Source organism: Polypterus senegalus, chromosome 1 (assembly GCF_016835505.1).
Source record: "Polypterus senegalus isolate Bchr_013 chromosome 1, ASM1683550v1, whole genome shotgun sequence".
In the NCBI taxonomy this organism is placed as follows: Eukaryota; Metazoa; Chordata; class Cladistia; order Polypteriformes; family Polypteridae; genus Polypterus; species Polypterus senegalus.
The window spans coordinates 222,358,944-222,386,324 of NC_053154.1; the positions used below are offsets into that span (position 1 = coordinate 222,358,944).

General features: G+C 36.1%; 1 protein-coding gene across 9 annotated transcripts in view; it reads left to right on the forward strand.

The window, feature by feature from the left end:
- plekha1b (pleckstrin homology domain containing, family A (phosphoinositide binding specific) member 1b) overlaps window positions 1-27,381 on the forward strand; it is a 234,445-nt gene that overhangs the window by 177,516 nt on the left and 29,548 nt on the right. For all 9 annotated transcript variants that reach the window (XM_039769286.1, XM_039769295.1, XM_039769304.1 and 6 more), the window contains exons 7-8: window positions 989-1,129; window positions 3,697-3,765. In XM_039769286.1, the coding sequence (XP_039625220.1) occupies window positions 989-1,129; window positions 3,697-3,765 (210 nt within the window). The remainder of the gene's footprint in view (window positions 1-988; window positions 1,130-3,696; window positions 3,766-27,381) is intronic.

A 27,381-nucleotide genomic window follows, 5' to 3' on the forward strand; every position in this document is an offset into this window, starting at 1 on the left:
TATTTGGGACAAGAGGAGAACTTGGTTTGTCTTTGCCAAAAAGGTTGACCAAAAGCTGAGAATAAAACAAATGCAATCAGTTCACGACACTCCGCATTCTACGGCAGACCAATAATGTGTAAATTGTTCCTTCAACTCCTTGCATCTAAGTCTTAAACTTTATATTTAGGTGCCAGTATTTCTGCCGCAAGTGTTTTGTAAGGTTTTTACCTTGAAACCTAAAACCATGTCAGACATATTGTTTCAAAGTCTTTTCAGTGTCCACCAGTTGACTTCCATCATTTTCAGTTATGTAGGAGTCGGTAGAAACTTGGATCCTATTCATCACTAACATCAGCTCCCCTTGTCTGCAGTTATCTTCCAACCAGGACACACCATACTTATCACAGCCAGATTCATTATCAAAGTCAGTGGTTTCTACTGGCTGTCCCTTTTTATCTTTAATTATACATTTTTAAAACAAATCAATATAAGAGTATGGGTATTGCATTAAATTAAACTAATTAAGCTGACCTGAAAAAAATGTGTTTAAAGTAGGAGCTCCTCTTACACATGTCCACACCTGAGCTAATATCAGTTGTGCTCCAAAAGCTATATATTTTTAAAGTCGAATCCATCTCCCCTTCCTTTAAAACAACCACTGTTACAGTAGAATTAATTTTAAAGTTGCTTTTAACAATATTGAAAATGAATTAGAAAGGAATTCTTAAGGTTAAATTAATAAAGAGGTTTTAGATTTTACTGACTAAGCTATTTATTTTTTTCTTATTTAGTTTACTTTCATAACCTGTCATATAGTTGAGAGTTAGCTGAATATTCTGACAAATCTATTAAACCTGTTTTTAGAGAACAATCTTAGTGTTATTAACAGGAAATTGAAATAGGCATGAGCAATAAATGCCAAATTAATATATTTACAAATAAAATGAAGATGCTAAAAATGTTTTATGTTAAAAATGTGAGAAATATATGTGTTTTATTATTACAGCAGGAGGGAGAATGCTTGGATGGTGCAGACAGGGGCAGTGGTTTGAAGCGATCTCAGAGTCAGATACCGTCTTTCATAAGCAAGCCTGCACAAGATCAAGCCACAATTAAAGCTGGGTACTGTGTGAAGCAGGGTGCTGTGGTAAGTACAATGAGACAATCTAATTCCATATGAAACCATATTGCATGTCTTTAGTGTCATGTGTAACCAAGAAAGGCTTACATAACAGCTAAAGTTTATAAGTGTAAAAACGGTCATCCATCTTATTTGCCGAGTTAACTTTTGCCATTATAGCAGAAGTAGTCACAGGCATTGAGTTTTTCCAAAATGAGATGCATGTTCATTGTAGAATTTAGTCATGTAAATACCCATTCTCAGTCACACTGAGATAGTTTGGAGTTACCAGTCCACCTGATATGTATATATTTTAGATACAGAAGCCAATATAAGTGCCTTTAGAAAAACATTTGGAAACAGGGAAAATGTGTATCATGAAAATTAACAAAAATTAACAAGTAATACATTATATATTTACTATACAGTGGAGTTAAAAGTATTAAGAGCCTTTCACTTTCTGTGCACTGTTTTGTCAGTTTCATTTTAAATGGTTTAGTTTGCCATTTTGCCCATTAATGTAAACTCAATATCTTAATGAAAGTGAAAACATGTCTTAAACTTTTTCAAATTTATTAAAAATCAAAAACTGACATCCTTTATTTATGTAAGCCTTGACAACCCTTGCTGTGTGTGATAGAAAAGAACATCTTAACTAAATAAAGAAGTGTATCCTCTAACAGAAAAAATTAGTAATCAGGCAGGAGTAAAATCATTTCCATCTGCATCATTTATTACTCTTCAGCTAATGGTTGAACAGGGAGCATTCTTCTACAGCAGTCTGTTACATGATGTGAATGGTCAGGGAGTCAAAGGATACATGTTCATTTTATAAATTACTAGCTGATTACCCAGTGGCTTCGCTCACTGAGTGCAAGGGAAAAAAATAAAATTTAGTATATAAATTATTAAACAGTAAAACATTAACATGTAAGAAGTAAAGATACACTGAGCAGTACTGGAGTGTTTTTGGGTAAAGTACATTTTTAAAGGTGCTATAACACAACAGGTAAGCAGCACTAACAGCAGCTTAAATGTATTTGGATCATCTCTCGGTAGCAGATCCCTTGTGAGAGGCGCTACATGACCGCTGTGGTATAGGAATTAAATTTTCTATGCAACCCTGCAAATTTCTGCCTGACAACCTTGCACTACGTGCCTGTGATTTAAGAGAAAAATTATTCTGAGAAATGTGGATGCTGCCGTTCTGTGCTTAACACAAAAGCAACCTTGAATGTTGCGGGGTTTTAGTGACCTGAACTCACCTTAAGAGACAGTAAGTAGCACAATTTCCAAAGAGACTTTTGCTTCGATGGCGCCGATCACACTCATTCGCAAAGATTTGCACTCTCCCAGGAGCAGACGGGGCACTCGAAGTGTCACAAACAGTGTGAGAAGAGAGAACGCCGCCCGAAACTGCCAAACTCTCGACCCGGCGGAGCAGCCTGACCATTCCGCGCCTCCGAGCGTCCACTTTGTTCTCACGACCTGTTGCTGCTGAAGGCGGTGTAGTCTTCACATTGTTTACAGCTCAGCGCAGTTAAAAAGTAGAAAGACACAAAGCTGTTTTCCTCATCTCTTCTACTATCAAGTACTGCCAATTAAATAAAAGTTACAATGTGGCAGTTTCCGCGACAGTCATGCAGACGAATAAATGAAACCTCTCTGTCAAAACTGGAGTCCAGAGAGGAGGGCTGGGAGAGGGCAACGCAGGGCGCACTTCTATGGGATAGATTGCCGTGTTTGTGTTAACTTCTTGTTAACATCAGTAAAATAACTGTCACACAAATAATAACATTTCGTAAAGACGACATAAAAATGGCATCCACAAATGAAGTGATTAGATCTTGTATTATAATATGTTCTGTGGTCATACATGATTTCCGTTTCACATGGTCATACGTAATTTCAAATTCAAACACTGAAAAGAATTTTATATATATATATATTTACATACAGTGTCAATCAATGCATACACGTATTCTGGTTGATTTGCACCTAACTGATCTACACGTATATAAAGTAAAAGTCTATTTTTCTATATGCTTATTATTATATCCTTTGGATTTAGCCCACCACCCTTGAAGTTTCTGTGTATATAACAACTATCCAATCTTGTTGAACACATGTCATCTGATCTCTTGGTCATCTTACAGTACATTTTGTGTATTATAGTTTTGTCTCAGTTGCTCACTTGAACTTTATCTGGTTTCCTGATATGCCTGAACATGTTTATGACATGTATTAACTCTTTATGCTATTTCTTTAACATGAATACTATATTCCTGCACTCCAAATTGTGGTCAGGGGCATCCCATATTAAATTAAATATACAACACTGTGTAAAGTGTAGAATGTGAAGGGGTCTGGATTTTTTCTGAATCCAATGTATATTGGTGCTCCTTTAGTTTATTACAACTGTATAAAATATATTTGGTTTAAGAATTATCTACAGTTTGTAACAAGTAGCAAGCGACAGACAAAATAACTTGAAATACTACATTTATTAGTGCAATTATTCTGTCCTTAAATCTTTTAAATTTTTATAGTAATTTTTGTTACAGCAAGGTGATTATCCATTTTCTTATTCATAGATGAAAAACTGGAAACGAAGATACTTCCTTTTAGATGAAAATTCAGTTTGTTACTTCAAGTCAGATACGGTAAATGCCATTTTGCTTTTCATTTTCAGAATGTCTTTTATTGTTTTATTACCAGTTGAAATGTCTTTGTTTATGTAAAGGTGGTTGTAATTAATTTACATGAAAGCAGTTCACATCAGTATATCTGCCCATAATTGCACTAGATAAATCTTCAGTTTCCATGTGCAAATTTTGTCAGTGCAATGTCATATTCTCTTGCCGAGGTAGGTTATTCCATAGCAACGCTTTTTCTCAGTTACAACAGTTCCCGAAATATACAGCAAGGCTCAATCATAAGTAAAACCGTTAATCTGTAAAGTGGAAAGTGTTGTCATGACATGTGATTTATGGACTTTGAGATCCACACAGTGTTATTTCACTTTAACATCACATCATTCAGCTAAAGAATGCTACTTATCCTCCTACAAACCTTAGCTGTGCATGAAAGTCATACCAGGACTAACTAACATGGCTGAGCTACTTCGTAAGTTAAATGAGGAATGGGGAATTGAAGAAAGAGAGCCAGTGTTAGTCACAAACAATGTGGTGAATATGCTTGTTGAAGCACAGGTGGTTGGCTTTCATCACATTAAATGCTGTGAGCACAAATTAAACTTGGTGGCTTAGAGCTCACACTCAAACTGCCAGCTTGTGCAGCTCCTAGAAAGATTAAAACACATTGCTCTTTTCTACAGAAGCTCCCAAGGCCTTCAGTCTTTGCAGTCAAAGCATACATTATTGGAACTTCCATGGCACAGGCAGATTACCGTGTGCCTACCTAGTAAAACAGTGCACATATTATGGCACTGTCAGTAAGAAATTTCTTACAATTCCATACATTTCTACTGTTATGGATACAGTTATAAACATGTTGTCTCAGTAAAAGTACTTTAATTTGTTATATATAAGTTGTATTACTCACAATGACTTGAATATGTCAAGTTGGAAAGAAATTCTCTTTTTAATAAAAAAATAATTCAGCAGTACTCTAAATCCCAATATTGAATTGCAATACATACTGTAGACAATCATAATACTTTAAAAATTACAATACACATCAAATCAGCAGCCTAAAAATTGTAATTTTGAATCGAGAGGCCTCTCCCAATATTTACCCCAAATAGATGCCATCTGTATGTGGAACCAATAATCCCATCCATGAGTTATTTTTCATTTTATCTTTTGTATCTGCTATTGTATGCCCTAAGACCTTGTTTTTACTTTTTATGTAAATGTATATCCATTAATGTTCAGAAGTTTGGAATACCCCTAGAAATTTTCATGTATTTGGTACAAATTGATACTTTTTATTAAGGTACCATTAAAGTGATTTTAAAATATAATCAATACATTAGTAATGTTGGCAATTTCTCTTACTGGTTTATAATTATTTATTCGCAAACGAGTACATTTCTGACAGCAGTTACTCCAGTGTCCTAATGGTCATCTCTCTAAATCATCCTTAATTGTGTTTAAATACTACCTGGTTAAACTCATTAAGTTGTGTTACCACAGCTGAAATCTGTTATTCTGGCTCCAGCAGACCCCCGTGACCCTATTCGGATTCAGCGGGTTAGAAAATGGATGGATGGATGGATGTTCCATATAGCATGAAAGTTGGCTTTAATTTGATTGTAATGTTCTGACATTCTTGATGATCGATCCTGGCTTTAAAAATAGCCAAAATAAATCGGCTTTCTCAAGAAACATGTCAGTTTGTTTTTCAAAATGACGATTACTTCATGCAACCTATTGGCCAAGAAACAGGCAATTTCATACAAAGGTGTCCAGTCTTTGAGAGACGAGAACAAACTGGATCTAGTCTGGATAGTAAAATAAGCAGAAGTCCCAGATGCACAAATGCAGAAGAGGATCCCATAGTTTTTTATCTTTTTAGCATCAAAAACAGGTAACAGGCTAAGGGTGTCCTCGATTTTGGGAAATGGTAAGAACTTACAGAGGCACAGACAAGAAAAATGGTTCATTTTCAAAAACTGAGCAGTGATTACATAATTTTTGAAAAAAAATACCCCCTGTGTGCAGTTATGGACAAATGTAAAAAATGTTACTTTGGAGAACAAAGGTTGAACCATTATATCAGGAGTAATAGGGATGGGAACACTGTAGTTATGACAGTTACTGAAAATGGTGGTATATTGTTCAGTTCGGCTCTTATTGAAGTGGCCTCAACAAAAAGCCAGAAATTTACCAAATGGCATTTGAGCCTAATGTTCTAGTTAGTTGCAGTAAAAATAGTTTTGCCCATATATACTTGGAATGAGCTTGGTATGTAATTTGAGGCTATAGCTGCAGAAAGGGAAAGTTTAAGTGGTTGTAGGGATTTGACTTTGTTAAAAGAATAATTCACACAAATTTCAACATTTCATAATTGCTTTTTTGCTTTGAAAAGGTATCGTTAAGTGAAAACCACAAGTTTCACCTTAAGTTATATTTTGCAAGTATTTTGTAAACAGTTGTTGTTGACACTGTAAAGGTAAGGACAAAAAAGTTATGCATTATATCTTGTCTAATACTTAGAAGAAAATTTAAACCCATTGACAAAGACAAAACTGTCTGTAGTCAATATAAATGTCAGTCTAGAAAAGGTTTTTATATAGTTAACTTCTATATAGATTTACACCACAGATCTTGCTAGCAAAAAGGATCTCAAATCAAACTTGTGTACTAAATTGATCAATGGTATTAAACTATGAATATTAAATTGAAAAAGTACTGCACATTATTTTTATAATGTGTCTTGTATCTCATGCAATTCCGGGAGGAAATTTTCACACGTGAAAATGCACAACACAGGCCAATGTTCTTTTTAAATGTCAATCTATGCTACTCTTTTATGCTGAGACTGCTCCTATATGGAATTGCAGCACAGATCATAAAAGTGGTAGTTTATTAAATGATCTCTAATTAAAATCACTTACTAAATTGTGTACTTTGCAAATATTAAATCAGAAATAGTGTTTTGAAAGGCAGAATAAGATCATTTTATTATAAGACTAAATTAAAATGGTTATAATATCTTTTTAGCTGGGTCTTCAACCTTAGGGCTTAAGTGAAACAAATTCTTCCCCTCCTCCTTTTTTTGGCTTTGAACTGATATCAGTATACTCATACTGATTTATTTAAGTCTATTGAATAATAAATAAAAATCCACTTTTAAAACCTTTAATCATTTGAGACAATTTTCCAAATGTGCAAAGCAGCTTCTCTCACATTTGAGAGTTTGTCCACACTGCTGCTTTTTAATTAAAAATAATCTTCGTCCACAATATCTTTTTCGCAATATTTACCAAAGTATCTCTACCCATACTAAAATAACTGAAAGACACTCGCCTACCCTGGCTTGTGTGCTTTGGCAGAAAAATCTTTGAAGGGATGGCAATGCCGCTGGCCACAGTATTTATCACAAAACTATAGAGACCAGTAAATTATTTTTCCTTTTAGCAGATGTATGCATGCTTCAAACTGTACAAAATACAATTTAGTTGCATACAAGTAAGCAATACAACAAGCATCATGGAAAGCAACCACTTTGTGTCTGCTAAGTTGAAAAATGATTTCCTTCAAAAAACGTGACAGGTCATTGAATCATACCTTGTAATGAGTAGGATCCAGTCAAGGAAGGGCCACAAAAGAAGCACAAACAAATCAGAGTGTGATTAGTGTCTACATTTTTACAAATCCACATTGCAATACCAAGTTGTCATTTTCAGAAGTATGTGGCCCTGGAAAGTAAACATTTTCAATTTCAGGGGTTAAAAAAATGCCAAGATAGTGTGAACAAAAGGCAAAAACATAGATTAATGTCTGTGTTATATAACTGAAAACATGTAGATGTATCCTGAGTGTTGATCTAAGACAGCTGGCAGCTACTGTACAGTGTTCTATATTCAAGCTCTGGTGAGGCAAATTGTCTATGCACTGACTAACATATCAAGGTATACTGAGTAGATCTGCTAATAATTATTTTAGAAGAGTGAGAAGATAAAAAAAAATTATAAAGTTATTCTCTCATTACAACATAGAATGTGCAGAGTTGGTGGTGACTTATGAAAAAAGCAATGCCACCCTGTTCAAAGGTTGTGTTAATATGCTCCTAGTTTTTATATTTTGTATGTGTTTCTCTGTGTATTTATAGTTGTATATACAGTATATGAGAAAGAACAAGAATGGGGAAGATTATATATTAAAACATAATTTGTCATACATAGAATGGGATAGCACAATATATTATAATTAAATATATGATTCTTTTATTTTCTCAAATTTCTAGGTGTGCTGTAGTAGACAAGATAGTTCTTTATTTTAGCAAAATACAACATGGGAAGCCTATAGTGAAAGTTATCTCAATATTGTTTCTATTAAGTGGTTATATTTTACCTGATTTTTTCTGATTTTGCTATTGTGGGTGTGGATTTACAGTGATCTTGTGCATATTTGATCAGTAGGTGAAAATTGTATTCCAGTTAGGTTTAAGCAGAGAATATAACCAAAGCATCTGACTAAGGAAGGTGGGTTCTGTAGAGCATTTCTCATAACTCTGATTATTCTGTGGTGTTGGGTGTGTTACGGTGATAATGCTGCAACAAGAATAGTGATTGTACACATCATTAAATATTTATTACGAAGTAAACAATTGTCATAGTACCTGATAAAATTGCATTTGTCTTTACAGTTAATAGCTCATAATATTCTTGTCAGAGTTAAAACCATTTACTGTATTTGGGGTTACTAAGCTTTCTATATTGGTTGTTAATGATTTATCAATAACTTTTAGTAGATGCAGTTAATTTATTATTTTTACACAGATTTATTAAATACCTGCATGCTTAACTAAACATTTCAGTTTACTTTCTACATATATTACACTCCTATGCACAGGTTCTGCACTTAGAACCTGCATTTGCAGCATCCTTCTATCTTCTTTGCTGACATAAGATTCATCAGAGAATGGATGCTTTCACATTACCTGAAAGAGTAATTGTTCTGAATAACTAGGGGACTTTGTACGTCATTGGTTTATTTCAACTTTAGAAAAGTTAACAATATTACATTTCTTCAAGAGTTGGTTATTTGGTTTAATCATTTGACAGCAATCTAGAAAAATGTTTAACTGGTCAATAGCTTAAATAATCTCTATATTTGTTTGAACCACTCAGGTATAATTTTGTGTGTTTTAATCTAAATGCAACTATCATGTATTTGTGTTTCAGAATGATGATGTGAATTATTTTAAACTATCATGTATTTGTCTGAAAGCTTCTCCAAATCTTTATTTTAGTATTACAGATTGTATGCCTAGAGATTCTTTCAGCATCTTGGCCACCATAGCTCTGAGAGTTGATATTAATATTCAACCAAACAAAGATTACTGTATATGAGTATCAGCTGCCATATGATACAGCTGCTTGTAACATTCTAAAGAAACAAACATAAGGACAGAGGAATAGAGAGTATGTGAAACAGCAACTTCTATCCACACAGTTCAGGCACATGGAATTGGCTTGACTACTACAAAGTGATGATCTTCTTTTAGAAGCTTGTTTGTACTTTCATAGAAGATGAAAGAAGGGGTGTTTGCCTCAAATGAATAATCACAAAAGATTATTTTCGTAGTACCACTTAACAATCTTATAATAGATTATAATCTATTATAAGATCGTTAAGTGGTACTAAGAAAATATTTTATTTTGTGATTATACAATAAGGAACTCTGTAAAGAAATATATGTGAGTTGAAATAATTATTTGCTTTTTATTTTTACACTGTAAAAAAATACTTTGTTTGCTGTACCAGGAGAAATGCTGATAAGGTTCTCTGTTCCCAGAGACTTTTTCCCCAGTTAAACACTACTTAGTTTATTTTGCTAATATTTTGTTAATATTCAAAGAACGTATTATCACAGAATGATATTTGAGACCTCACAACAGCTAAAGCTAAAAAAGGAAATATAATATTACAAATGGGCCTACTTTGGAGAACAACTAATAGGTTACAACCTAGAAGTGTTCTGCAGCAATTAAAGTAAATTGAAGCAAACGGTTTGCACAGGTATCCTAATTTGCATTGATTACTTAAAAACCCTTTGTCTTTCTTAAAGCAGAGTTGGAACTGTTTTACAACACCCTCTTAGGTACTACTTGGACAATATTCCAGTGGTAGTGGCAAGGAAATGGAAATTAACAAATGAGACAGAGAATTATTACCCTTAGAAATGTAGGCCTTTCAGTTAGAGAAATTGCAAAAACAAAAAAAAAAAAGAAAAAATCAAAGTATCAGTGAATACTGTGTTCTACATAAATCATAACCCTGTACATTGCACAAATGATGCCTTTATTTAATATAGTAAAAAAGTTTCATTGATCTAGTAGTTTCTGATTTATTTTTTTTATTAACATGTTTTAGGCAGCCTTAGAGTTCATTAATGCATCACTGTTTCTGTGTATTCAATAGGTTTTGCAGGCAAATAACCATGAAATGTTTTAAAATGAAATAGGAAATAACATCATTTTATGTTTTGTTTTTATGTATTTTTGTTTTATAGACTTCAGTTAGTTTAATTAACAACATCTCTCCAATCCAACCAACCACCAGTTCTGTTTACACCAGGCATTGTACATTTTTAGAGATTTGAGCACAATCACATTAAAATCCTGGAGTTATGAGACTAGAATCTGGTCAGATTACTGCAGCTATATTTGCAAGTCACTAGAAATGGATAATGCTGTTATTCCTTTTTATTTTTATGTTTGCTATGTATGAAATATTGTCATGCTAGTCAGTAATGTGTATGCATAGCCTCATTCTCAGCTCTTTATTCCCTTAGAATGTGCATTCTTAGTTTGCAGTTATATTATTGTGCTGTTTTCATCTTACCGGTGTAGTCCTGATTCAAAACTGCACGCCCCATAATCTAGTGTGTTGAGTCTGCTGTTTTGCTGTATTAATAGACCAATTCCATGGCCTTTAATCTTTATTAACCCAGCTTCACCACAGATCCTCTTTTGTTTTTATGTACCTAATTGATAATGATGCCTCCATTACAAATAGTTTAAACAGTATTCCCCGCCATCTCCCCCCCACTCCCACCCCCAAATAATTAGGAAATTGGGTCAATAGCCTATCCTGGCAGCGCTCAGCAAAATTTGATCAGCGTTTCCATTTCTGTGCACACTCAAAACCTTTTTCATCCACATAGCACAACTTTCTTTGAACCCGGAATAAAGGTCACAAATGGAAACTTTTTTTAACATGCATTAACAATAACACTATGCAGAAAGCTGTAACTGGAAACCCTTTTATTTAGCATTTATGCATCTCTTTGTGGAAGACAAACACACTTAGACATGTGGAGAACAAGCAGGCTTAGACATAGACAACATCCAGGCTTGGCATTCAAATTTGGGTTTGAGAATAATTTGTAAAATAGATTAATTTTTTTATTTACATTTTCCTAGAATATTCATCTACATTTTGCTACCATTTACAGTTAATGTATTTTCTTATTTTGTCTATTAATGTGCTAGTGTCTTTTCTGCTTCCATCATTTACTTTCAATTTTTTCTGTCTCTTGAAAGACTCACTTCATGTTCATTCATGCTACAGAATAAAAATAGTTTAAAATTAGACAAAGTCTGTACTGTGTGCTGCCAATGTCAACCTATATCAATAATGGGGCTACAATATCTTGCTCAAGTAGTAGTAGCACTTTGTGTACTGTGGCCATTAAAAGCGAGGGTTCTAGTTGTGTAGTCTATACTTATGCCCCAGTCCATTGTTTTGTAACTTATCTTAAATTAAATTGCTGTCTGGATTGTGCTGTAGAAAAACTACCAAAAGTAAACTTAGTTTTTATGTTGGTGTGCCTGCTGTATGCATCATTATACGTAGTCTTCTGTGCTGATAGAAAATATAAAAATGAATAAGATTTTTGTCTACCGAGTTGACACATCCTTCACCATTAATCTATACTAATAAAAGGCAAAGCCCTCACTCACTCACTCACTGACTCACTCACTCACTGACTCATCACTAATTCTCCAACTTCCTGTGTGGGTGGAAGGCTGAAATTTGGCAGGTTCATTCCTTACAGCTTCCTTACAAAAGTTGGGCAAGTTTTATATCGAAATTCTACGCGTAATGGTCATAACTGGAAGCAGTTTTTCTCCATTTACTGTAATGGAGATGAGCTTCAACGCTGTGGGGGCGGAGTTTCGTGTGACATCATCACGCCTCCCACGTAATCACGCAGTACATAGAAAACCAGGAAGACCTCAAAAAAGCTCTTAAGAAAACATGCATTATATAATTGAGAAGGCAGCGAAACAATAAGAAGCGAGCGAGTGACATATACAACCATATTCATGAGTTCTGCTACTTGAAACAAACCACGATGTAAACCTACACTTTAAATTAAGTTCATAGACAGGCTGCCGCTGGCGTTTGTAATTTAGTGCCCACCCATATAAGGCCGTCCGTCAGCGGCAATCCAATAGCAAACTGCCACGGGTAAATATTCACGGGTGAAGGACTGTGCTTATGGAGAGGAAGATGAGATGGTCAGGGTGGTGTTTGACACAAACTCAGCGAAACTGCGAGAGAAAGTTTTAAGTGCCAGGACTAAGGTAACATTAAATACAGCCATGGACATAGCACGAGATGGCACCAGCACAGCTGGGAACCTTCGATGCATGTACACCGAGTGGCTCACGTGAACTGACGCAGTGCACAGATAAAAGCAACAGTTCCAAAGAGCGCTGAACAAAAACCGAATTACACAATTGAAAAGGCAGCAAAAATATGAAGCGCCTGATAAGCATATTCATAAATCCAGCTACTGCGGAAACAAAGCACATGGTGGAAAAGTCAATGTCCCGCTAAAGGAAGACAGTGTAAAAACCCATGCATGCAGTGTGTCAGGTCTCAGATAAAGAAGAAGACGAGCTGTTTATTGATGCAGTAAGAAACGAATCGATGAATGAAACCTGTCATCTTTACAACGATTGACAAACACGGAATGTAACTTGAACACAACACATCCTACAAATACGAACCTGATTGAAAGAAATAATGATAATCAAATCCTTGATGACAGCAACACTCAGTAACACTCACAAAACAAATACTGTATATTGACAGTCATGTTACGTTATTTTTAAAATGTTCCCTTTTCTTTTCTACCTTTTTAACACACTACTTCTCGCTGATACGCTGGTATATATATATGTATATATATATATATATATATATACCGATCTACATACTCGAATAATGGATACTTTATTCGCCATCAATGATTGTTTTGGTAAAGCCATACTCAGTGTATTCATTAGATGAACGGTAAAAAAGTAAGAGCGAGGGGAGGATGACTCATTGAGGCATGCAGGCTGTAGTCTGCGCGTCAACTCTATCTGAATTGCGCGATCACATTTGAAAAATATATCTTTTCAAGTTCTATTTAGTCCATATGTGTCAAACTCAAGGGCGCGGGCCACATCCGCCCGGCGTGTAATTATATCCGCCCGAGATCATTTTATATACTGTATTATTGTTATTAATGGCCCGGGTATATGAAGCGCTGGTAACACAATAAACTACAGATCCCATAATGCAGCGCTTCAGCTGCCTTGCGTAACACTTACGCGTTAATCAAGTCTACCTTATGATGCTGCAAGTTATTGCGAAGCTAGAGTTATTGCGCACTGAGTTTGCACGGCGCTTTGGTGACTTTGAAGAACAAAAAGTCCGTCTACATGCGGCTCGAACCTTGTGCATGTTTGGTAGCACATATCTGTGTGAGAAGCTCTTCTCAGTGATAAAGACTAACAAAACAGCACACAGGAGTCGCCTCACTGATGAGCACCTGCAATCCATCCTGAGAATCTCCACAACACAGAACTTCACACCAAACAGAAACGAACTTGTGGCCAAAAAGATGCCAGGCGTCCAGCTCTAAAATGACATATGAGCAAAGACAACTGAATGATTTGATTTGTTATTGCACGTAAGAGCGGAGTCAACCGTTTTAACAAACAGCGTATTGCACTGATACGAAATAGCTGTGTGTGTATATATGTAGATATGTATGTATATGTATATACATGTTTATATATGTGTGTGTGTATGTATGTATATATATATATGTATTTGTGTGTATGTATGTGTGTGTATATATGTAGATATATATGTATGTATATATGTGTATATGTATAGATATGTATATACAGTATATATATGTTTATGTGTGTGTGTAAATATATATATATATATATATATATATATATATATATATATATATATATATGACAACAACACTCATCACTCACAACAGTGACAAAACAATTACATTGACAATCAGGTTACGTTATTTTCAAAATGTTTCCTTTTCTTTTCATTGCTTCTTTAACACACTACTTCTCCGCTGCGAAGCGCGGGTATTTTGCTAGTCCATTACATTTGTGATATTACAGCACGCTAAATAATTAAAATATTGAAATGTATACTTTATATCATTTTCAAGATGATAGGAGTTAAAGCATGTTATTAAACATGGGAACATGGTGGCGTGTGATTGTGATTGTTCATGCCTCATGCAAGATGCTACGCCATGCACGACCTTCAATGAAATAATTTATTGCAGCAGTACTGTCTGTTTCGAAAGTACTAACCCCCAATTCCTGTCTGTCCTTTTCTTTCTCTCAATACCCAATTGCAACACAATAAGCTTTGTAATAGACGTTAAGCCATCTGTAAGCTTAGAATGATGATTCTTTAAAACTTTTAAGGAACATTGAAATATCTTCGTAGTACATGTTTAATTATTCTATCCTTCCAGTGTCGCACTAGCCCCAGCAAGCATACAGCGCGAGGCAGGAACAATCCGTGAACAGAGCGCCAGCTCCTTGCTTATGCAGCGACATCGTGTCCTCACATGTTTAAATATTAACAATATAGATTATTTAAATGAAGTTAAAGTTTTATCTGTATAATATAATACAAATATTTTGCTGCATTTCATCTTAAAAATGATATCATCATCATATGTAAATACACGCTTTATAAAGTGGCGCAGGTTGTGCAATATTATAACTATCGCAAGTTTAAAGTGAGGTGATTGTACTAATAAGTACAAACAGTTCTACAAGGAGCACTTGATAGACTGATTGGTTGTGTTTATAGTTCTTGAAACCGTGTCTGAGCCACGAGGTCAGTACAGGAAAGGCAGTGAAGCGTTTGCCATTTGAGACCAGTTCAAATAAGCAGCATGGCTGAGGCACCGTGTGCTTGATGCTGTATACCAATAATTATCTTTCTGATCAGCTGCTGTAGATCTGTGATTCCACACTCAGATGCAGTGATATTAATACTCTGAGAGCTGCAGTTAGAGTAATATGGAAAAAGGTGATCCGCTGTGACAACCCCTAAAGGGAGCAGCTGAAAGGAGAAGGTGGTGGTGCAGTGAGAGTAATGCTAAAGCAGCTATGGTATTTGGAATACATTGGCTATTCCCTGGACCATTGTTACAGGTTAATTACAATCAGATGCCTTAAACTAATAAACAATATGCAGTTAGTTTCCGTGTATATGATAAAGCTGCATCAGGGATGTGGAAATAAAAAAGAAAGGGTAACCACACATGAACAGTAGCACTACTTTGATACTGGGTGCCACCAGTTTGTAAAACCGAGCAGAGAACTTGCATACACCAGGGTTGGAGCTACCATGAAAATGTGCATGGCTTTAAGCCAAGTTTAGGTTTTATACATCGCGATTTGAGCATGGAAACGTTCGTACACTACAGTTTTGTGTGTACGCACCGTTTATACATGAGGCCCCTTGATATTTATTCAACACTTTTAAAAATTAAGATGTACAGTATTTAAAGTTTTTGCTATTACACACTTCATTACAGTTCTTGGTTTAGGAGATGGATAAATTGGTAGCAAGCTTGATTTATAGTTTTGGTTTCAGAGACCGTATTCAGGGTGAAGTCATGGTGTAACTATATTTATGAACAATGTAAAGTTTTTGTTCTACGAAATGATGGTGTAGCTAGTTTTGGCAATAACTGCTTTGTTATATTGAATGAGACTTTTTGGTAGAATGCTGAATAGTAATGTGCTATAATTTTCATGTGCAACATAAGCAAAGAACACTACTCAAGAATCTTGACCTAATTCTACAAACCGGATTCCAAAAAAGTTGGGACACTATACAAATCGTGAATAAAAACTGAATGCAATGATGTGGAGGTGCCAACTTCTAATATTTTATTCAGAATAGAGCATAAAAAAACAAAAAAGTTTTTTCACCACTGTGTGGCATCTCCCCTTCTTCTTACAACACTCAACAGACGTCTGGGGACCGAGGAGACCAGTTTCTCAAGTTTAGAAATAGGAATGCTCTCCCATTCTTGTCTAATACAGGCCTCTAACTGTTCAATCGTCTTGGGCCTTCTTTGTCCTCCTTCCTCTTTGTGATGCGCCAAATGTTCTCTATAGGTGAAAGATCTGGACTGCAGACTGGCCATTTCAGTACCCGGATCCTTCTCCTACACAGCCATGATGTTGTGATTGATGCAGAATGTGGTCTGGCATTATCTTGTTGAAAAATGCAGGGTCTTCAATGAAAGAGATGACGTCTGGATGGGAGCATATGTTGTTCTAGAGCCTGAATATATTTTTCTGCATTGATGGTGCCTTTCCAGACATGCAAGCTGCCCATGCCACACGCACTCATGCAACCCCATACCATCAGAGATGCAGGCTTCTGAACTGAGCGTTGATAACAACTTGGGTTGTCCTTGTCCTCTTTGGTCCGGATGACATGGTGTCCCAGATTTCCAAAAAGAACTGCGAATCATGACTCGTCTGACCACAGAACAGTCTTCCATTTTGCCACACTCCATTTTAAATGATCCCTGGCCCAGTGAAAACGCCTGAGCTTGTGGATCTTGCTTAGAAATGGCTTCTTCTTTGCACTGTAGAGTTTCAGCTGGCAACGGCGGATGGCACGGTGGATTGTGTTCACTGACAATGGTTTCTGGAAGTATTCCTGAGCCCATTCTGTGATTTCCTTTACAGTAGCATTCCTGGTTGTGGTGCAGTGTCATTTAAGGGCCCGGAGATCACGGGCATCCAGTATGGTTTTACGGCCTTGACCCTTACGCACAAAGATTGTTTCTGATTCTCTGAATCTTCGGATGATGTTATGCACAGTTGATGATGATAGTTTGCAATTTTTCGCTGGGTAACACCTTTCTGATATTGCTCCACTATCTTTCTGCGCAACATTGTGGAAATTGGTGATCCTCTACCCATCTTAGCTTCTGAGAGACACTGCCACTCTGAGAAGCTCTTTTTATGCCCAATCATGTTGCCAATTGACCTAATTAGTGTTAATTGGTCTTCCAGCTCTTTATTATGCTTAAATTTACTTTTTCCAACCTCTTATTGCTACTTGTCCCAACTTTTTTGGGATTTGTTGACACCGTGAAATTTTGAATCAACATATTTTTTCTTTAAAATGATACATTTACTCGGATTAAACGTTTGATCTGTCATCTACGTTCTATTACAAATAAAATATTGACATTTGCCATCTCCACATCATTGCATTCAGTTTTTATTCACAATTTGTTTAGTGTCCCAACCTTTTTGGAATCCGGTTTGTACATAAAATACAGTGGTGTGAAAAACTATTTGCCCCTTTCCTGATTTCTTATTCTTTTGCATGTTTGTCACACAAAATGTTTCTGATCATCAAACACATTTAACCATTAGTCAAATATAACACAAGTAAACACAAAATGCAGTTTTTAAATGATGGTTTTTATTATTTAGGGAGAAAAAATCCAAACCTACATGGCCCTGTGTGAAAAAGTAATTGCCCCCTTGTTAAAAAATAACCTAACTGTGGTGTATCACACCTGAGTTCAATTTCCATAGCCACCCCCAGGCCTGATTACTGCCACACCTGTTTCAATCAAGAAATCGCTTAAATAGGAGCTGCCTGACACAGAGAAGTAGACCAAAAGCACCTCAAAAGATAGACATCATGCCAAGATCCAAAGAAATTCAGGAACAAATGAGAACAGAAGTAATTGAGATCTATCAGTCTGGTAAAGGTTATAAAGCCATTTCTAAAGCTTTGGGACTCCAGCGAACCACAGTGAGAGCCATTATCCACAAATGGCAAAAACATGGAACAGTGGTGAACCTTCCCAGGAGTGACCGGCTGACCAAAATTACCCCAAGAGCGCAGAGACGACTCATCCGAGAGGTCACAAAAGACCCTAGGACAACGTCTAAAGAACTGCAGGCCTCACTTGCCTCAATTAAGGTCAGTGTTCACGACTCCACCATAAGAAAGAGACTGGGCAAAAACGGCCTGCATGGCAGGTTTCCAAGACGCAAACCACCAAAGCAAAAAGAACATTAGGGCTCGTCTCAATTTTGCTAAGAAACATCTCAATGATTGCCAAGACTTTTGGGAAAATACCTTGTGGACTGATGAGGCAAAAGTTGAACTTTTTGGAAAGCAAATGTCCCGTTACATCTGGTGTAAAAGGAACACAGCATTTCAGAAAAAGAACATCATACCAACAGTAAAATATGGTGGTGGTAGTGTGATGATCTGGGGTGGTTTTGCTGCTTCAGGACCTGGAAGGCTTGCTGTGATAGATTGAACCATGAATTCTACTGTCTACGAAAAAATCCTGAAGGAGAATGTCCGACCATCTGTTCGTCAACTCAAGCTGAAGCGATTTTGGGTGCTGCAACAGGGCAATGACCCAAAACACACCAGCAAATCCACCTCTGAATGGCTGAAGAAAGACAAAATAAACACTTTGGAGTGGCCTAGTCAAAGTCCTGACCTGAATCCAATTGAGATGCTATGACATGACCTTAAAAAGGCGGTTCATGCTAGAAAACCCTCAAATAAAGCTGAATTACAACAATTCTGCAAAGATGAGTGGGCCAAAATTCCTCCAGAGCGCTGTAAAAGACTCATTGCAAGTTATCGCAAACGCTTGATTGCAGTTATTGCTGCTAAGGGTGGCCCAACCAGTTATTAGGTTCAGGGGGCAATTACTTTTCACACAGGGCCATGTAGGTTTGGATTTTTTTCCCTAAATAATAAAACCATCATTTAAAAACGGCATTTTTTGTTTACTTGTGTTATATTTGACTAATGGTTAAATGTGTTTGATGATCAGAAACATTTTGTGTGACAAACATGCAAAAGAATAAGAAATCAGGAAAGGGGCAAATAGTTTTTCACACCACTGTATATTCAAGTTTGGACTTTATATATTCCAGTGCTGACTTTATATATTCAAGTTTTGACTTTATATATTCCAGCGCTGACTTTATATATTCAAGTTTACACTTTATATATTCAGAAACAAGTTTTGACTTTATATATACCGACGCTGACTTTATATATTCAAGTTTTGACTTTAAATATTCAGAAAAAAGTTTTGACTTTATATATACCGACAGTGACTTTATATGTTCAAGTTTTGACTTTATATATTCGGGAATGACTTTATATATTCAAGTTTTGACTTTATATATTCTGACGCAGACTTTATATATTCATGTATTTGCCTGTTTGGCACCACATTATATATATATATATATATATATATATATATATATATATATATATATATATATATATATAGTGGTCTATGGTTGGCTTGTCATCTCAGCCAATACACCCAGGCCGCCAGATGGAGCTCTCCCTGCAGCATGGAGGTGCCCCAGATACCATCAGGGAATCATGGACGATGGAGTTTTCCTTTACAGCCCTTCCGGATACCACAGGGGCCAACAGAGGACACTGCAGGGAGGTCCAGAGAGTCGTTTGTGCCCTATTATAACCCAGAAGTGCATCTTAGTCACAGCAACAGGGGAGATGGTGTACTTCCGGGATGAAGAAGAGGACTTGTTATCTGACCTGGAAGTGATAAGGAGTCACATGGACTGAAGGATGGGAAACACTTCCGGGTCAGGGACTATAAAAGACTTGGAAAAACACCAGATCGTTGAGCTGAGCTTGGTGGAAAGGTGGCAATGCGCCTGGGAGTGGTGTATTGTTGGTTGTATTGATTTATTGAGAATTATTATTGTGATTTATGAGTATTGTGGAGAGGAAGGTGCTTTGTGCACTGTGCAGTTCAAATAAAATAATAATTTGGACTTTTATATGGTGTCTGACATATTGTCTGAGTGTTCAAGAGGATGATAGAGCCATCTATCTATCTATCAATCTATATATATATATATATATGTGTGTATATATATATATATATATATATATATATATATATATATATATATATATATATATATAAAAGCTTTATTAAAATTTTGCATGTGTGTTATCCTCACGAGCAGCCACTCACACAACAGCAGTATTAGCCATTACCAAAACTACCTATTTGATGTGGCCCTGTGTTAATATGGTGTAGCAGTTGCTCCTTTCAGATTTGATGGGTGAAGAAATTCAGGAAATGGAATTATGCCGTATGTACTCTTTGTACATGCATGTGTTGTCAAAATATTCTGTGAAGATCATCAGGTATACAACGTCACTTTAAAACGAAGCATGAAAAAGAAGTTCAAGGATGAAGCAGACAGAGCAGAATGAATCAGGAGAGCAGTAGCAAAATATGAGAAGGAAAGTAGTGTGTTCAAAACCCGTTACAATGGCTATGAAAAAATCCAGCTACAAGATACAGATGGCAGCTATAAACTTTCAGAATGTATTGCCAAATACTGAAAACTGTTTACTGATGGGAGAGTACTTAAAAGTACCTTTTCTAGGCAGTGCAGACGTTTTATTCGATAAAATGCCAAACAAAGAAACAGTTATGTCCAGAGAAAGATTTGCCCCTTTCAATTAGATCTATAGAAAGGTGGATTTCCAAAATGGTAGTAAATATCCATTTCCAGGAATGAGTTGCACTATTGGATGCACCAGTGGTCAGTGTACAGTAGTGTAGATATCAATGACTTCTCATACTGCAATGGAATTGGTATAAAAGAGGATCTCCGTGCTATCCTTAGGCCTGTATATGTCACTACTAAAGGATAAGATGTGGCATGAGCTTTTGCCATCCATTTTGAAAGAAGGAGGTATAGACCTGAAGAAAATATTTGCCTTTACAACAGATGGTGCCCCTGCTGTAGTGGAGAAGCAGAGGGAGTTTGTGAGTGTAACTGAAAGTTAGATAAGCTACGTAATCAAGTTTCATTGCATTATTCTAAAATCTATGTGCCAAAATATTGAAGTTCGATTTGACCACAGTTATGGACACAGTCATTAGAATTGTTAACTTTCTTGCAACTTGCTTGTTATTAACACAACAACTGTATTGATTGCTGCTAGACGAGATGGATAGTTTTTACAAGGATATGCCTCTTCATTTCCTAGTGAGATGGCTCAGTGGTGGAAAGGTTTTGGTGAGGTTTGAGTCCTTTTGATGTGATCTGCACATTTGTGTACAGAAAGGTTTGAACTACTAGAGGTTAGGGGTTGCACAGTGGCTTGTATATTTTTTTATTTTTTCTCCAGCCATCTGGAGTTTTTTTGTTTTTTCTGTCCCCCCTGGCCTGGCCATTGAACCTTACTCTTATTCGATGTTAATTAATGTTGATTTATTTTGTTTTCTTATTGTGTCTTTTTTCTATTCTTTATTATGTAAAGCACTTTAAGCTACTGTTTGTATGAAAATGTGCTATATAAATAACTGTTGTTGTTGTAGTAAACTAGAAGAATTTATTTTTGATGGGTATTACAGGGCATCTCAACACACTCAATCTGCAGTTATAAGTGCAGGCCAACTATGTTAAGTTTATTTGACCTATGGAATATATATAAAGGATGTCACTAAGCATATTAAAGGAATGCAATCTCCTAAGAAAAAAAATGTTTGCACTGTCCTTTCTTATATAGTTATACTATGATTTGCAGAGGTGCAGCAGAGCACCACAAACTGTCCCTGGTGGGTGATGCAAGAGACATTATAAATGCAGGGAACAGTATGACTTGGCCACTGACTTGGCCCCAACTATGCCCATTTGCTATGTCTGTGTATAGGAGAGTGGTAGCTCCGGCTGCAATAAATACCCCTGCTGTTCCTGTTTCCAAGTTTAATAAAGCTGGTTTTGCTAAAGTACAGAGACTCCACCTCGTGTTTTTGAGGTACAAGACAGTGACTCACATGTCACAGTACATGTCCACTTCCTGAATAGCGACCAGATATAAAGGATCTTTGGTGCACAAACGTCAAAACCAATAACCAAAGTCTATTGTGCGTCTATCAGCCTCATATAAGTTACAGGTGGGTCTTGGGTTATGGCAGTTTTGCAGATGAAATCAAGCACACAAAATGGAAATTTTTTTTTGTTTGAACTGAATTTCAGTTTTCATCTAGCAACATTTACTTTTACTTATAAGGAGAGTAGACTGGTTTTGACACAAATAAATACATAGCCATTGTCGCTAACACTGAGGAATATTACTGCACACTTCAGAATTTGTTACTGTTTTTTCATTTTGTGCTTTCATATATGCATGTCACTGAATATATCTGACAGCAAGCACATATGTGAAATAGTCTCTGTCATAGGAATGCAGATTGAGTAACTTAACACAGCCATAGAAACTGCTGCTTGTAATTCCCAACATCTTAATTATGTGCCAATCTGTGCAATCTCAGGGAGTATAGCTGATAGGAAAGGGAGGTGACACTCTTAGCAGTCCCTCAGTAAAGATTTACCAGCATTTCTCCTGGGGATCAATTATCAGCTAGTTGTGGTTTTTTATGCCATCATTGGACCTTTCTCCAACTCGAGGTACTACAAGAAAAATTGTAAAAACTGTAGAATGTTCAAGCATATAGTACATACAGTACCCGTCGTTCGTTTTAATCTAAATTATTTGTTTTTTGTGATTTTAAAGTACAATAATATTGCTTCACTTTAATTTTATTTATCACTTTGAAATATTACTTGTAAAACAAATAAAGTGTCATGTATTTCATTTACCAGACATTATTTGTTGGCTTCAAGATTCAGTCATGAATATGTGGGCTGAAACACAACTCACTTGTAATTCGAGAGCTGTCTGTATATTAAAGCTCTTATAGGACCCTGCTAATCCATCCACCAACTTTAGAAGCCTCTCAGTTGAGGTAAAGAGGTCAGGCTTGAGTGATAATCTTCACTTTTAGAAATTGTAATTAGCATTCTGCTTGGGTAATACAAAGCAATTACCATATTGAATTCCTCTATTCTAGAAAGAGGAGTGAATAGCTTCCCAATTTTCTTGTTTTAGGAAAGCATAAGGAACTTGGGATTGATGGTGGTTTTCATTTTTTCTAGCATGCCTTTTACAGTTACAGATCTTGCTTGGATAGATCGCAGTCCAGCTTATTGGGAAATTTGCTGGGCATAGTATTGAAACTTTATTGCAGATATTAAACAAACCAGCACCCTGATTCTGGTATGAAATTTGTAAGTACAGTCACCTCTTCACATTTACAATGGTTAGGGGGCAGAATACCCCTGCGAAAGTGAAAATTCATGAATAATACTTGGGTGTCCCTAACTACTGTTGGGCATGTCACATCAAGATATTTTTGTGGTTTCATTTACAAACAGCGTTTAGGTTTTTTTATTTTTTTATTTTTTTTTTTTTTTAAACTTACACTGTTTATTAACCAGCACAGGCACATATATGCCTTAATGAGTTAATTGCCATTTAGTGGTATGGCGAGTACACAATATTAGCTGGAGTTGGCTGCATACATAAACAGGAGAAAGAGGCAGGTAAGAAAGGAGAAAAAGTGATCAGGAAAAGGAAAATGAGTGAACCAGTGAGTGTAGCCTTGAGAAAGGTAAAAGCCGAGCAGTAAGGCTTAAGTTCTATGTGGGTTTCTGGTAGAGGTAAGAGAGAGAGAGAGCAAGCAAGTGAATAAGCATGAAATGCAAACAGGCTGGGAGGAGCTGTCTGGATCTGATGAATAACTAAGAGAGCAGTGAAGGCAGAAGGTAGCTGGCATAGATTTTACAGTGCTTTTTTACAATAATAACTAGTGGATGCAAGATACAGTTAAATGAGCAGAGAGGGTTTAATCTAGGATAGCTGCAGTGGCTGCAAACCTTTTTCCGACCAGTTCCTGCTGCTAATTGGACTCCTGACTTTGTTATAACATATAATTGTTGGTTTCTACTTTTGTTGTGTGAGTTCAAAAATATCAAAGAGTGCATATTCAACAGTTTAAAGGTATGACTAAAGTTTTGTAATCTTTAGGAAAGTATTTAAAAATCTATTGATAAATAATTTTAAGTATAATTAAAGATACTACAGGAACTGTAGAAATGATGAGTATGTAAGGCTTGCCTCTGTTTCCATTTTTAGATAATTAGGTGCTGCTGCTGGACTAATTAAATGTCAATTCAAAGGATAAACATTTTTGTTCTCAGCTGTAGGTCTCAAATTGGATGTTTATCTTGGATATTGGCATTTGTGAGCAAAGAAAGTATTTAAGGTCTTCTGAGGAAAAAAGTAGTTAAGTCTTAACAGTGATGCATCTTGTTTATAAAAAAAATCAAAAGTAAGCAAGTATTACTATTAAAAGAAAACATTCTTACAAGGACAGTTGAAAGAGTATATCTAAAATATTTTTTCTTAAATGACACTTTAGAAGTATCTACATTTTTGTAAAAGCTTTTGGAAACTCGAAATCTAGGGCCAATATCTTGATTAACAATCGTGAGTTTTTTTAAATATTGATCACATGGAAAACAAAACAACAAAAGGCAAATTAGGTGTAGCAGATCACACTTGACAAGGAAGAAGCATGTAATCTCATCGATAAGGAAAATGTTTCAAAAAACATTCATTTCCAAAAAGCATTTATCCAGTCCAAATCATTGTTTTTTGTTTTTGTTTTTTGGGAGTTGGGGGATGGAAGACTTAACAATAATGTGCTGCCTACCAGGGGCACCATTTTCCCTATCACACAGAAACACAATATGTCAATGCTATTTTATTTTGATATAATAGATGCTGGAAATGTAATCACACACATACTATAATGCATTTTGGAAATTTCAGATGTATTTAAAACAACCACATTTGTAATGTATTTCCAAGATGCTTCCATTGGAGGAAGAAGCTGTCATTTGAGATGTTAGTATTCATTCACAATGCCTGTAGTACACCCATTGCAAGTTGTTCATGAGAAAGATGAATAATTTGATTTTAATCAGTTATTCACTTGCTCTTTTCAATGCTAGTTCCTCAGTAGATTGGAGTTCATTACTGTTAGACTCTTGCTTTCAACACTAGAATTACCAGAGCCTACGAAAAAACTCATAGATCCGTCCCACCTTAAATCGCTTCTTAAAACCGTTCTCACCTCTCCGCCAGCCTCCTTTGTCCTGTAAATGTGCCGATAAAAACAAACTGCAAGTAGCCGGCTATTCCATCCCCCCAACAACTTAGAACGTGCACAAACTTCTCCCAGCTCATGCCTTGATTGATTATCTGGGAGTGAAGTGAAGTTTTAGAGTGGAAATAATAGATTGTTATTTGGAACAAACGCATTTCATGTGTGTTCCGTTTCTACAGTGATCTGTGTAAACACAATGTTAAAACAGAACCATTTTCATATTTTAGTAATAAATGTTACAAAATGTAGACATAAACTATAAAATGTGTGAAGCCTGACAGACCAAATAAACACTTTCATAAAAGGTTCAAGACTTTTACAACAGCTTCCGTGCCGTACTGGTAAGATTTCGTCACTTAGAGCGCAGCAGGCTTGCTGTACTTCAAGAGATCCGAGTTCGATTCTTCGCTGGGGAGAAACTTTATTTATTTTTAACCTTCGCCGTTCTGCCTGCCTGAACTCCCTGTCTATCTATATAGTAATAACAGTAATTTTATTATTATATAGGAGCTTCTCTGTCTACCTATCATGTAGTGCCTTTCCTTCCTACCTATCTATATATCTATCCCCTTAGCTGTTTTTTATATATCTATTATACAGTGCCTTCCCTGTTTATTTATATATCTAGTGCCTTCTCTGCCTGTCTGTTTGTCTGTCTGATTGCATATAGCGCTGAACTTACTGCTCTGTACTATTCTGTCCTCTGCATGTCCTGGAGTACAAAAGAAACAGCACCATACAGCAACATGTGCGAACTGGCAAGATCGGGAAACAACATGCGGTCACTGATTACAAACCGCAAGATGAATGAAAGAGACAATATATGTAAAAACATCATCGTACTAATGCAATATTATTTGAAAACGAACAGCATCAGATTGGGTTTGAATATGCGCCCGATCTGATGCTGTTCGTTTTCAAATAATATTGCATGTACTGTGCGTTGAAACTGCTGCACTGAATAAGCTGACTCCTTCTGTAACAGCGTCAGCGTATTCAAACCCGATCTGACGCTGTTCGTTTTCAAATAATATTGCATGTACTGAACTATTTTAGAATAAAAACATACATTTGATTTCAGTCCGTCTGTAAGAGCCAGTGTAAATGCATGATAATTGTAAAGGTTAGCTTTTTTTTTTTATTCGGTTCCATTCTCTCAGTCGCGTTCATGATTCCCCCAAAATCTGACAATGCTGTTTTCACATAAAGACGCGCTATAACTTAAATGTGATTTATTTGGAGACGCGCTATAGCTCGAATGTGATTTATTTGGAGGCTTGCTATAGCTCGAATGTGAGTTATTTGGAGATACGCTATACTCGAATGTTATTTATATAGGGAAGAAAGTACAATGTCAGGTGCTCATTCAGTGTAATAGGAACCATAGCACAGAGAGATGTGTACACTGCAACAAGTACACATGTCGTGAATGTAGGAAGGGTGTGTGGGAATTGTTAATATTTGTTATAGCACAGATTGGAAATCAGCAGTTCTTAGCATTGCACCACGCAAGCTGTCGTATCAACCGCCTACTGTAACTTGCTTTATTTTTTCTTCACTTATAGTCTAGAATAAAAGTGCACTTGTTTTGTTATACTTGTACACCAAAATATGTTCCTGTGTTTGAGCGACACGGGCATGCTCAAAAAAATAGATGTGTAATGCTACGAAAAGTGCACGCAGGCACTTCAATTCGCAAGCATTGGTACGAGAATGCAGTCACAAGTATGCTGCAGAGCTACAGCTCATCTTTATGTGAAAACAGCATTCTCAGATTGGCGGGGGTGGGGGGGCGTTGGGAAGGATCTTGAACACGACTGAGAGAATGAAAAGTGAATAAAAAAAAAAAAACTAACCTTTACAAGTATCATAAATTACACCGACTGTTACACACTGAAATCAAATGCATGTTTTTATTCTAAAATAGTAAGAATAAGAGCAGTTTACTTCTCAAAACTGAATCGTGAGGGATCGAACTCATGACCTTTTGAATACTAGTCAGCGGCTGATACCATTACGCTACAGTGGCAGCTGTAGTAAGGATGTGGCATGCTAAGGCGGCTTTTTCTGCAGTTATATTTTTGAATAAAAGCATACTTGTTCTGTTATATTTGTATCTTTTGTGAAAGTGTTTGATATTTGGACTTCAG